General features: G+C 46.7%; 1 protein-coding gene across 3 annotated transcripts in view; it reads right to left on the minus strand.

The window, feature by feature from the left end:
* Positions 1-1793: 1793 nt before the first annotated feature.
* LOC111951412 (putative adenosylhomocysteinase 3) overlaps positions 1794-12843 on the minus strand; it is a 40736-nt gene continuing 29686 nt past the window's right edge. For 2 of the 3 annotated variants that reach the window (XM_023969481.2, XM_023969484.2), the window contains exons 4-17: positions 12311-12411; positions 11978-12080; positions 11797-11891; positions 11570-11676; positions 11224-11340; positions 11032-11095; positions 9992-10080; positions 9824-9894; positions 7237-7331; positions 5589-5687; positions 4444-4512; positions 4142-4220; positions 3096-3216; positions 1794-2183 (exon numbers count right to left, since the gene is read on the minus strand). In XM_023969481.2, the coding sequence (XP_023825249.1) occupies positions 2177-2183; positions 3096-3216; positions 4142-4220; positions 4444-4512; positions 5589-5687; positions 7237-7331; positions 9824-9894; positions 9992-10080; positions 11032-11095; positions 11224-11340; positions 11570-11676; positions 11797-11891; positions 11978-12080; positions 12311-12411 (1217 nt within the window). In that variant the 3' untranslated portion in view covers positions 1794-2176. Of the gene's footprint in view, positions 2184-3091; positions 3217-4141; positions 4221-4443; positions 4513-5588; positions 5688-7236; positions 7332-9823; positions 9895-9991; positions 10081-11031; positions 11096-11223; positions 11341-11569; positions 11677-11796; positions 11892-11977; positions 12081-12310; positions 12412-12843 lie in introns of those variants that run through there. The other variant, XM_023969483.2, reaches the window with a different exon arrangement.

Here is a 12843-nt window from a genome sequence, read left to right on the forward strand (position 1 = left end):
CGTGATGCAGCTATTGGACCGACGAATGTTCTTTCACCCCCGGGCTATGATCCTGAGACAACGGCATCGAAGCAACCATGTCCTAACAACAAATGACCCTAACACACACACGGGTAATGTTCTAAAAGTCAGACATATGGGTAGTATGGATGGTCACACAGACGGGGTCTCTGACTTGGAAGATGGTTATTATGGAGGCGGCGGGGGGGTGCGGGGGGGGTGCACAAAAATGCACAAATGGTAGCTCACGAGTATGACATGAACACAGTGACATTTTAGAATGTAGGATTGGGAGCATATGGGCGTATATTCTCATGGATTTTGTTAATTCTATGCAATGTAGAAATAAATAAAAGCTGGATCGTACTATGGGCTTTTGGTTCAGGAGAAAAACTTTGTTAGAATCCCAGCTGTTATCTAAAATGTTGAGGAAATTAAGTCGGACTAATAATCGTACCAGAGGAGTTTGGCCCTCAACAGAAAAACAGGTCAAACTAACGATGACACCAAATCTTGGACATTTATAAAAAGTGACTATTACCTTTTATCATAAATACATAAGAAATTGGAACAACGAGGTAAACTGAAGTCTGAAGTGGTGACTTTTTTATTTTTGTTGTTGTTTTTTTTTTTTTAGAACGTGTGAAATGTCGGTCCCCAACTAATTACAAGCATATGTAATGATCCAGTCATCAAGCTATAGCCTCACTGCAGTTAAACACAACTAACCCCTGACAACAGCTATGTGTACCAATTGGTTTCAGAGCTGTAAGTACTATACAGATTTGCTTACTATTGAGGACCCGGCCAAAGAAACAAGTACCAGCCTGGCTGTACATTTTGTATCTCACTGAAATAGTCTGTCACAGCATTCAAAAAAATCATCCAGAACATTTATCATATAACATTTAATTGCTTATCTTTATAATGACAGATGTTTAATTTCAAAAGGTAAGATATTAGATGGGTGGAGGAAAGATAGAAAAATCGACATTTCTACATAAATATATCCCCTTGTAATGATCTCCCATACCCGTCATGCCTCTAATTAAGCAATAAAGCTCCAGGGGGTTTGTGGTATATGGCCAATATATCACTGCTAAGGGCTGTTATGTACGACGCCGTGGTTTATTTGCCATATAGCACAAACCCCGGAGGTGCCTTATTGCTGTTATAAACTGGCTACCAACGTAATTAGAACAGTAAAAATATATGTTTTGTCATGGTGGTATAAGGTCTAATATACCACGGCTTTCAGCCAATCAGCATTCAGGGCTCGAACTACCCAGTTTATAATTCAGTATAATGCTTTGAAAGGAGAATCTAGCTCCGGACATCGTGGACGTCATAAACTCTGGTTGGCGGAATACTTTTCATATAACTTCAACACTAGCATCATCAAGAGAGCAGTTTGGGAGCTGAGGAACACCGTTTATTATTGAGTGACTGTTGGACAGGCAGCTGAGATGGATTCCCTGTGTTTGAGTGATTGGTTGAGACCTCACTCTCCCACCTATCGCAGGGAAAGAACCCGGCCCCTCGCCTGTCTCTGTCCAGTTCGATTGAGGGAATAGAACCAACGCATTAAACCATACCGAAAAACAAGACAACGAATACATCTGAATCAAACGATCAAATGAAAGACAGGATATGATTGGACCCAATGACCCCCCCCCCCCTACAACCTCTTCATCTAATCCCTTTCAATTTATCTTTGAAAACAAAACACAAATCAAGAGTAGGAAAAGACAGACAACAGGACATGAACCACACGCCCATCACTAAATCTTCGGAGGTCATCGTTCAGAATTTTTTTGTACATTTCAGTTTTTTTGTTTTTCTTCCTCAATAGTTTTTCCCATCTTTAGTTTTTAAACGAACAATAAAAAGATCTCGTTAATGGAGTTTTTACGTACGACTGACACACAAGTAGCTAAGAGAAAACGAAAAATGGTGGAAACTCCAGGAGACGCTTGCTAAGGAGCACAAAATGGCAGGAGCAGCTCAAAAAGGTTAGAGTTACACTATTCTAGCGTAAATAAATAAACACTGCCAAAGCGCAGGTAAAGCCACGCCCTCCACTCTGAGCAATAAGCACAGAGCTCCTCCTCTCTCCTTTCTTCTGGATTCTGTACGGTTTATGGAGCCTTGGTATTTTCTTCATTTCAGAGTTGGTTTAATACCTTGGGGAGAAAAAAAATGGTCAAATCATGTTGTTACAGTTATGTAACATGGGAAGAATGGAACAATCTTGCACTGTGGATATCTCTCTACCAGCATATCTCTCTAGCAGCATAGCAGGCTCACAGTGCTTCTACACCTGCATTGCTTGCTGTTTGGGGTTTTAGGCTGGGTTTCTGTATAAGCACTTTGTGACATCGGCTGATGTAAAAAGTGCTTTATAAATACATTTGATTGATTCATTGATTTCTCATTATAACTCTGATATAAATACAGTGTAACATCACACCTTTGTAATATAACGCCACAAAACATACACACTGAGTAGACAAAACATTAAGAACACCTGCTCTTTCCATGACATAGACTGACTAGGTGAATCCAGCTAAAAGTTATGATCCCTTATTGACGCCACTTGTTAAATCCACTTCAACCAGTGTAGATGAAGGGGAGGAGACAGGTTGAAGAAGGATGTTTAAGCCTTGAGACAATTGAGACATGGATTGTGTATGAGTGCCATTCAGAGGGTGAATGGGCAAGACAAAAGATTTGAGTGCCATTGAACGGGGTATGGTAGTAGGTGCCAGGCGCACCGGGTGTGTGTCAAGAACTGCAAAGCTGCTGGGTTTTTCACGCTCAGTTTCCCGTGTGTATCAAGAATGGCCCACCACCCAAAGGACACCCAGCCAACTTGACACAGCTGTGGGAAGCATTGAGTCAACATGGGCCAGCATCCCTGTGGAACGCTTTCAACACCTTGTGGAGTCCATGCCCCGATGAATTAAGGCTGTTCTGAGGGCGGGGGGGGGGGCTGCAACTCAATATTAGCAAGGTGTTCATAATGTTTGGTATAGCCAGTGTATGTGACATACAATATTAGCAGGCAATCGAAGCATTCCGGCGTTAATGTTTACCTGTAGTAGTTTGGCTTGAAGGGCCCGTTCTTGTTCAAGCCCAGGTACTTGGCCTGCTCGTCACTCAGCTCTGTGAGGTGGGCATCGAACGTAGGCAGGTGAAGACTGGCCACATACTCATCTGGAATGATACAGAGGAAGGGAGTGGGGGAGCGAGAGAGAGAAAAAAGAGCAAGAGAAAGACAAAGAGAAAGAGTGAGAGCGCTAAGTTACTCTAGCTAGCAGGGACACAGGGCTGTTGGTTATTTACTAATGTATTTGTTTGTGATGAGCACATTGGCGCTGCTTCTCCCGTCTCGGTCTCTCCCTCCCTCCGTCTCTCTCTGTCAGTGATGGTGCAGTGAGCTTAGCAGCAGGCTCTGACAGGCTGACCTATATTGAGCCTCCCTGCCAGTCTGCCTCTCGTCCTCCCTGTTTTTACTCTATACGCTGGGGGGGGGGGGCAGAGACCCGGCTACGCTGTCAGCTGCAGTCACACACACCAACGCATGCACACTCAGTTTCTCAATGAGATGTACTCTACTGTGAATGAAGCACACCCAGACACACACACCCAGACACACACCCCTTCTCTCTAAATAGAAAGCATTCTACCATGAATTACATATTTTCTTAGTCCGCGCAATGGCTGTAAATGAATATGACAAATGACTAAACACCACATACACACCCTGATACACAAACACCCCGTGTTCGTTTCGTATCATGACATAGAACATCTATAACCCAATCCAAGACATGGCTGCAGGGGAGGAGTTCATACTATCTTTATCCCCATCCTGGATATCTAGTGCTTCTCTTTGCTGAGTTGAGTCTTTGTTGTGCATTCTGGCTGATCCCCTTTCAACTCAATGTTTTCTCCTAAAAGGGTTTTGTCAGAGGTTCAGACAGGCGGACGGGTGCTGTCAGGTCACTACCGGCTGCCTCGGCTGAGACCTGAGCGAATAAGGATTAGGGAGTGTGTATGCGCGTGAGACCGAGGACAGAGGAGGGATGAAGGGGTATGTATGTGTGTGTGTGTGTGGACATAGAGCACGGTCTCTTACCCATCTTCTTGGGCAGCAGGTAGACATCCTGTTTGTAGCGTCCCTCCGGGGCGTTGTACAGCTCTATCAGAGCCAGGGCCTGAGGTATGAGACAAGACCCGGATGTCAATCCCACACACGTCGGTTACCAATGGCAACCCCACGGTCGCTCTCACGACGCACACGGCCTGGTGCCAGCGGCAGAGCAATGCACGAGACCCTAATCTCTACGATTACTGTACGAAGTGGCGCACACACACACACACCCCGGCGCTGATCCACCCCACTCACAAATCCCAAACGCTCACAGGCACACACAGTACCTGGGTTGTGGCGGTGATGGACAGGACAAAGGTGGGGACCGTAGAGCAGCTGAGGTTCAGCAGACGACCCTGAGGACAGATGGAGACACATTGGGTTAACAACCAGTTAACAGCACACAGAATGAGAGATTCTACACCTCCATGTCAATGATAAGATACTGTGTGTGTGTTTCACATTGACATCAAATATCAGAAAAAGTGTTGCCGAGTCCAAGGTCAGAATAACAGAAGTTGTCTGGGATGTGGTGCAGACAGACATGTAAACAGAGAGAGAAAAAGGGACTGGTACTGTTCCTGAGCTCAGACTGCTAACGAGGCAGCGTTCACAAAGGAGGAGGAACTGATCTGCATTTACTACCGCTATCATACCCTCCTTAGTGACACAGAAAGCCTGCAACAATGTTCTCGTTTCCCAGAGAGCTGCAACGTGTCGTGTTAGTATGTAGAAATTAAGCTTTGGTGGTGCAGCTTCCGTTTCAATTCCCTGTTTGCTGCGAGTACCAGTAACAGTATAACAGGGCGTACCGTTACTTTATGCAGTATGCACACACTGCCTGGTGGAACTGAGTCAGCCCACACTTCCCTGTTCTGTAGAGAGTGGAGTGCGTCAGCAGAACAGAACACAGACTACAGATGAGCTCTGCAGAACCAAACTAACAAAACAGACACTTCTCTTGGAGAAAGCCTCTCAGATCGAGACAGCAGAGGAGAAGTGAGAGAGTCCAGGAGTGAAGATGGAGAGAATAGAGTCAAAAAGAGGGAAGAGTGAGAGGGGCAAACAAACAGCAGATTAAAGCCTGGAGGAGATCAAACAGACAGACACACTGAAGCACCTGGCCAGCCTGTCTTTCTACCTGGTTTCATTCTGTCAAGAGACTGCTGCACAGACCGACAGAGTGCCTCTCTTTGCTATGAGAGAGAGAGTGCTGTACACACACACACACACAGAGAGAGCCTCTCTTTGCTATGTGAGAGAGAGACAGAGAGAGAGAGAGAGAGACAGAGAGAGAGAGAGAGAGAGAGAGAGAGAGACTATGGATCATTTGGATCTATTCTGCCCAGTTATTCAGAAGTTGAGAGGATTGATTTGAGGCAGTCGTCATGGAGAGCCTTGTACTAATGTGATGAGGGTGATAATAGATCACCTCAGCCAGCAACACTATCCTCTTGCCGTCGGGCCAGATGACGTGGTCCACCTGTGACCTCACTCTCTCCCAGGTCAGCTCCGGGGTCCGCAGGCTAGCCTGGAGGAGAGGACAACAAACGGACAGGAAACAGTTACTATGAGAACAGCTTTACTATGACAACCAGGGCCTAAAACGAACACCCGCGGGTCGATTTTGGTATTGGTGGGTAAGATGTCCATTTCACCAGCCACGTCGACGGGTGGTCAGGGCCCCACAAGCATTTCACTCCCATTTGCGAATAAAAATTATGTTAGAAGTCTAGTATGAGCTCATGTATAGCTAAACAAATGTTGCAGTGGCTGTTTGCAAAGTATTTCTGTCGTTTTGTTTCATAGCTGGTAGCTAATCACACAAAGAACTACAAATCCTATAATAATATCCCACCTGGCGAAACGTGCAGGAACACCGCCTGGCTGGGGAGCTGTGTGCACGGTGCTGAAGACTCATTTTAGAACCGGTGCAACAAGTATAAAAGGTGGTCTAATTGTAAAAAAAATTATAATGTTAGCCCTTTTTCGCCCCAATTTCGTGCTTTCCAAATTGGTAGTTACAGTCTTGTCTCATTGCTGCAACTCCCCTACGGACTCGGGAGAGGCGAAGGTCGAGAGCCGTGTGTCCTCCAAAACACAACTCTGCCAAGCCGTGCACTGCTTCTTGACACACTGCTCGCTTAACCCAAAAGCCAGCCGCACCAATGTGTTCGGAGGAAACACCGTCCAGCTGGTCGACTGAGGTCAGCTTGCAGGCGCCCGGCACGCCACAAGGAGTCGCTAGTGCGCGATGGGACAAGGAAATCCCGGCCGGTCAAACCCTCTAACCCAGATGATGCTGAGCCACTCGGGAAGCCAAAGTTGGTTTAATTTACTTGAAAGTATAAAGTGAGAGTTTGTCCTTGTGTTTCTTGGCTATTTACATTGTTTTGTTCACAAGCTAGGTTGTTTTTCAATGTTTGAGTTCGCTTCAACTACTAGCAAAGACATCGGCTACTAGTCAGATTCTCTATATCACAGGAAAGCTGTCACTGACGACTCCAGAGGCGCAGTACCCTCATTGCCACGGTAACCTCCCGCCCTTAAAGGGGCAGCTGAACATTTTTATCTCATCTGAGATATTTTGGTTAAAAGTGAAATAACATTGAGTGATATACCACTTCATTTCTTACTAGTAATACATGTATTGTTTTGGAAACATTACAAAAAACATGCTCATCCGTTTTGAAAAAATTATTATGATGAAAAAATATTTTATCTGGTACAAAAATCTGAGTGTCTGGTAGATTTTTATATCAAAAAAAGGTGGACCAAAAAGTTAGTTTCAGGCCCTGATGACAACAGTCTCTAAAATGTGTTCATTATGACCCTGGGATGTCACCGTAACAGTGATAACCGACAGGCATAGGCCACAGCAAGCCAACCCGTAACTATGACAACGTCAGGTCAGGGACCGTTGTTGTATCACAGCTTCCCCCACAGTGACAATAATGTGACAAGCATTGGTGACGGCAGTGTCTTCCACCCACACGATCAGTTAAGCTGTCACAGTCACAATAACACACCCACGTACATTCAACCCCCCACCAATATGCACACACACACACTTGACTCACCACGTCGATCTCGGTGTTTGAGTGTCCCATGTTACAGACGATACAGCCGTTCTTCATACGGTCCAAGTACTCTCTCACCACCACGTTCTTATTTCCTGGAGGAGAGGGAACATCGTAAACATACCATCAATATGACCCTCATCATGTTCACTACTGTACACTGAAACGTCAGAGAAATTCACAAGTGGGCAGAGGAGAGCGGTGAACACTACCAATAACTCTTGCTGGGTCGATACATGCCGAATGATGTTAAATTCACTTCAAAAAGGAATTATGTTGCTGTATACGCTACACAAATTATGCTTGGAATAAATCTCCTGTGCTAGATTTAAAAAATATATATATATATTTTAACAAATCTACTCAAAATGCACCATAGAGCTCCACATCCACTCTCCACATACACCTACTGTATGAATAAGTGTCTAAATTGCATTGCATCCCACTAAGTCTGAGTGTGCACGTGCATGTCTTGTGTGCACACTCATGCACATTCGCGTGAGTGATTAAGGTTGTCTGTCCCTTTTCAATTAACGCGGATGAGGACTGCAGCTTGTCAATACGCTTCGTGCTTAATTGACTAGGGAGGCATGCAGTTTGTCGCAATGAACTCTTCACTCGATCTGAACGGACTGGCTACACGCATGGCTGCCAGGTCGGACTGATTGAGACGACTTCTGTAATGTCTACACCAGTGGTCACCAACCTCTTCTGAGTCAAGATCACTGAGTCAAAATGCAAGCCAGTATTATTATTATTTTTTTTTTTAAATATGACTTCAAAATGTAAGCCTACGCAACATTAACCAATTAAAAACAGTTCTGTAGTAATGAGATCTGTGGAGTGGGTTATAGGCCGAATATATTATCACCGCATATTGGCAAATCTTGAATTGCCCTGCCAATGCGGTTCTTCTCAGACCATTTTGAAATGATATTTACAAATTGTAGGTGTATGGCCACACTGGTAATAGATCATTGGTTGTACTACTTGTTAGGAACAGAACTGGACTGATGGCCTGCGTGCATCTGATGGTCAGTCTGAGGGGAGAGAGCAGCGGTGAGGGTGCCTCTCACCCGATTCCCCATCCCTCCTCTTTCCCTCCTCTGAGAAAAGGGGACAGTCGACGACGCAACTCAAGTCGCACTGCATTATATCTGCCTCGTGCACCAATTTATGTCGTTACTCCTATGACCAGAGAAAGTGAAATATTCCTCGATATTAAAAAAGACAAGCCGCTAATAACAACAACGCAAGCTTATCGGAACACTTTGCTACTCATTTATTAAAGCTGCAGTGCTGGTTGCAGCATGAGTGGAAGTAGGAAGAACGGAAACTTTTATAATCCATAAAATGGGCAAAGTGTTGACAGGGTTGAATAACATCTTAAAACATACAGCTCTTTGCTGTATTCGTTGTGTCGCTCTCCAGTCATGGTTGAAAACGTTTCGAAAGGCTTCTTTTTACAGTCTATGGCTCCAGGAAACTGCACAGACAAGGTGATCTGAGCCATCTGATTGCACCTATAGGCCTACCGCTGGCTATTTGATTTGCTCTCTGGGCCTGCCGGGTAGGCAGAGTTCTACTTTCAGACACATGAAATGGTTCAGAATGGGAACAATTTTGCCTTCCCGGCACTAGGTCTGCTGAATCAAGTGCACCTACCACCAACAGCTCAAAATGAAAAATAGGAATGCAAGGATTTCTCATAGTTTTTTTACAGAAATGTTTGGTGACTAGGAATGCCTTGGAGATGGCGATGGACCGGTTGTTTTTTTACCCCTTTTTTCTCCCCAATTTCGTGGTATCCAATTGGTAGTAGTTACAGTCTTGTCTCATCGCTGGCTGCAACTCCCGTACGGACTCGGGAGAGGCAAAGGTCGAGAGCCATGCGTCCTCCGAAACACAACCCAACCAAGCCGCACTGCTTCTTGACACAATGCCCATCCAACCCGGAAGCCAGCCACACCAATGTGTCGGAGAAAACACCGTACACCTGGCGACCTGGTCAGCGTGCACTGTGCACGGCCCGCCACAGGAGTCACTAGTGCGCGATGAGACAAGGATATCCCTGCCGGCCAAACCCTCCCTAACCCGGACGACGCTGGGCCAATTGTACGCCTCCCCATGGGCCTCCCGGTCGCGGCCGGCTGCGAGAGAGCCTGGGCTCGAACCCAGAATCTCTGGTGGCACAGCTACTTAGACCACTGCGCCACCCGGGAGGCCATGATGGACCGGTTATTAATCACTGGTCAATACCCTACTACCTAGTCACCCTCTAGGCTGCTGGGTGTGTGTGTGTGTGTGTGTGTGTGTGAGAATAGAGTGGCGCAGGCTGAATCAGTCGAGCGGTAAAGCAGTAGGGAGAAGGTGGTTGTTGTTGCTATGCCCATGCTGGAAAGGATGGGAGTAGAGTGGTTCTCAACCACAAATGCGATTTTACAAAAAAAACGAAACCCTAACCCTGACTTAAATGCCAAACAGCTCAGGTACTTGCACCTGGTTGGTAATTTTGACACCGTTTCCACTTATCTGTTCTAACGTGGCCATCTAGTGCTGACTGAGGGGACAAGGGAGAGGTGTTCACCTGTGCAGGTGATGACAATGTCCACTTGTCTGATCACTTCATTCAGCTTCACCAGTCTGAAGCCATCCATGCTGAACAGGGACGGGAAACAAACGCGTTACTTCCTCGTTCACCCTGCTGACATTGGCCGATCAGTTCATGTGCCAGGCTCTGATTGGCTGAACTTACCAGGCCTGCAAGGCACAGATGGGGTCGATCTCAGTGACGTACACGATGGAGCCCATGGCCTTGAGAGCAGCACAGCAGCCCTTCCCCACCTATGGATACACAAATAAAAAACACACATGGGTATAGGACTGATGGAGGCTCTACTATAGACTTGGAAGGTAAATAGTTTCCTCTGGTGGTCCATTTTGATATAATAAGGTGTTCAGAACACCAGCAGCATCCCATCCTGCGTCCCACTGCTGGATTTCCTCTGAAGCTAAGCAGGATTGGTCATGGTCGGTCCGTGGATGGGAGACCAGATGCTGCCGGAAGTGGTGCTGAAGGGCCAGTAGGATGCATTGGGGACATTTCCCTGTGTAGGGACCCGTCTTCCAGATGGGCTGTTAAACGGGCGTCCTGACTCTGAGGTCATTAAAGATCCCATGGCGCTTATCGTAAGAGTAAGGGTGTTAACCGTGGTGTCCTGGATAAAATTCTCAATCTGGCCCTCATACCATCACGGCCACCTAATCATCCCCAGCTTCCGTTTGGCTCATTCATCACCCTCCTCTCCCCTGTAACTCTTCCCCAGGTCGTTGCTGTAAATGAGAACGTGTTCTCAGTCAACGTACCTGGTAAAATAAGGGTTCAAAAATGAGAAGTGTACCATATACAGTAGGGCTGGGAATTGCCAGGGACCTCATGATACAACGTTAACACGATACTTAGGTGCCGATTCTATACGTATTACGATATTCCAAACATATTGCTCCCCAAATGTCTGCTGCAGAGAGACGAGAGAGCATGAGAAAGCTAGTTTTGATCAGTCAGGGTAATAAACGTGCTGAAAACACTCCATTAAAAAAGGAGAAAAACAGCAGAGTTTTGGTGCAGGTACAGCTAATGCTACCTGCAGTAGCAAAAACATTATTGTATTATTATTTTAGCGATACTTGGGAGTCAAATATCAATATAATATCGTCCACAAATAATATAGCGATATGCAACTTATAGATGTTTTCCCCCCCATCACTAATTCACAGTAGGTAAGACAGACTTACCTCGCCATATCCACACACCACCACCTGCTTGCCCCCAAACATTACATCAGTGGTCCTCTTCAGACTGGAGGGAGAGCGAAGAAACACAAATCACGAGCACTTAGCATGACAAATGTTTAAATCACCCCACAACAACGAATCAATCTTCCTCGGTCTTTCTGCTTTGAACCGGGCATGCCGGAGTTGTCCTACCCGTCCAGGATGGATTCCCTGCAGCAGTAGAGGTTGTCAAACTTCTGCTTGGTCACAGAATCGTTGACATTCATGGCCGGGACACACAGCTTTCCCGCCTTGGACAGCTGGTACAACCTACACAGAGAGCAGCAACAAGAGGGGGGGGGGGCATCATTATAAAGCAGTAAAACCTGACATTACCCGTTATGGCCACTAGATGGAGACATGGCCATAGAAGATAGACCACCCACTTCGAAACAAACACCTGAGGAAGGGGAAGCTTACTGGCAAAAATACTGGTTTTCTCAGTCTAGACAATGAGTCAACGTATAATGAAGTTGCGTGTGAGCAGTGATCCACCCACCGGTGTACTCCCGTGACGCTCTCCTCCACGATGCCCTTGATCTTCTTGAACATGTTGGGGTATTTCTTATAGATCCAGTGGGTCAGGTCTCCGCCGTCATCCAGGATCTGGAACGGGACACACAACGCGCGTCTCTAACTGATCGGGTTAAAGGGCGACGCCACTCACACCGCAACAAAGTCCGCTACTGAGAGATGGCGTTTTGACGGGGGGGGACAGACACGTACCATGTTGGGCTGCCAGCCCTCCAGGTTGACGCAGCGGTCGATGCACCACCAGAAGTCGTCCTCCGACTCGCCCTTCCACGCGAACACAGAGAACCCTGAGAGAGATATGATGGGCACTGAGAGAACCAGCGGTCGTGAAAAGAGAAAGACGCTCAAATGAAGCGGCCCGGTTCACACTCACCTCCCTCGGCCAGAGCCGCTGCCACCTCATTCTGAGTGGAGTAGATGTTACAGGCAGCCCACCTGCACTGAGCCCCCAGGGCAGTCAGCGTCTCCATCAACACCTGCGCGACACACACAGACCAGACCGCGCGCTCAGTTAAGGACACAGCCAACGGAGACGTTCGTGTTCAAAGCAAAGTCCTGCCGCTGAAAGAAGTGTAAAGCTGGCTTAAGACTCGTAACAGTCAGTATGAATGTATCTGTGAGTCGTGGTTTTCTGAGCAGAAGCGGCAGACTGAGTGGACTGAGCGGTGGATGGTGGCGTGTGGGTGTGTGTGTGTGTGTAACTCACGGCTGTCTGAGCTGTGATGTGGGTGCAGCCCACTACTTTGGCTCCAGCCAGAGGCTTCTCTCCCTGGGCTCTCTTCCTCAGGGCCATGAGGGCTGGCATCTCTGTGAGGAGACAACGCAACCGACAAGTTATTTTAGACCCAACGTTACAACAACATTACTACAAAACCATCGGTCCTGTTTCAAAACTTCAAGGCATCCTTCTCCGTATAATCTTTAAAAATGTCAAATAAAAATCTTTATCAAAAAATGTAATTCAAGTGGTTAAACGTGGGTAAATCAAAGTTAGCTGGCCAACGTGCTTTGGGAACCCTCCCAGACGGTGGAATCTTTCCCCTCTGGTTTCTGTTGCCCTGTCACCTAGACGTACAGAGCTCGGGCCGTGTGTGATACGGCCTACCGAGCCAGGCCTGAGAGGTCAGCTGTATAGCGACTTATAAAAGTTCAAAGTGTTGTAGCCCGCAGTACAGACTGCGTTAGGGCTATCTGGGGTCAGCTGTACAGACAGAGTCGGAGCCATTGCAGCTCTGGCTA

Source organism: Salvelinus sp. IW2-2015, linkage group LG24 (genome assembly GCF_002910315.2).
Source record: "Salvelinus sp. IW2-2015 linkage group LG24, ASM291031v2, whole genome shotgun sequence".
In the NCBI taxonomy this organism is placed as follows: Eukaryota; Metazoa; Chordata; class Actinopteri; order Salmoniformes; family Salmonidae; genus Salvelinus; species Salvelinus sp. IW2-2015.